This window comes from Myotis davidii, unplaced genomic scaffold (genome assembly GCF_000327345.1).
Source record: "Myotis davidii unplaced genomic scaffold, ASM32734v1 scaffold2537, whole genome shotgun sequence".
In the NCBI taxonomy this organism is placed as follows: Eukaryota; Metazoa; Chordata; class Mammalia; order Chiroptera; family Vespertilionidae; genus Myotis; species Myotis davidii.
The window spans coordinates 14,328-14,638 of NW_006288180.1; the positions used below are offsets into that span (position 1 = coordinate 14,328).

Here is a 311-nt window from a genome sequence, read left to right on the forward strand (position 1 = left end):
AGGGCGTCCTGGTCATTAGCCGAGAGGAGGGTCAGGGTGACAGGGACAGAGAAAGCCCCGAGCACTGACATCCAGGTTCTTCCCGTCAGAGGGAGAAGGGCGATGTGGTCAGCAAGGGTCACTCCATTTCCTCCTCCAGGAAAAGCTCCAGGAAGCGGTGAGGAAACTGAGGCAACTGGAAGAGGAATGCACGAACCAGAAAGCATTCATGGCGATGCAGATAGCCCAGTGGAAGGTGAGAATGGGGGGGCTCTCGCCTTGGCCACTGGAGGGCACCGCCCTGGGCTCAGGTGCAGTCCCCCCCAGTCGGG

At 60.5% G+C, this 311-nt stretch overlaps 1 protein-coding gene across 1 annotated transcript in view; it reads left to right on the plus strand.

The window, feature by feature from the left end:
• Window positions 1–311, plus strand: part of LOC102766330 (E3 ubiquitin-protein ligase TRIM38) — a gene marked incomplete at its 3' end in the record, with an annotated part of 9,648 nt that overhangs the window by 3,637 nt on the left and 5,700 nt on the right. Inside the window, exon 4 of the mRNA XM_015561487.1 lies at window positions 140–290. Within this exon, the coding sequence (XP_015416973.1) occupies window positions 140–290 (151 nt within the window). The remainder of the gene's footprint in view (window positions 1–139; window positions 291–311) is intronic.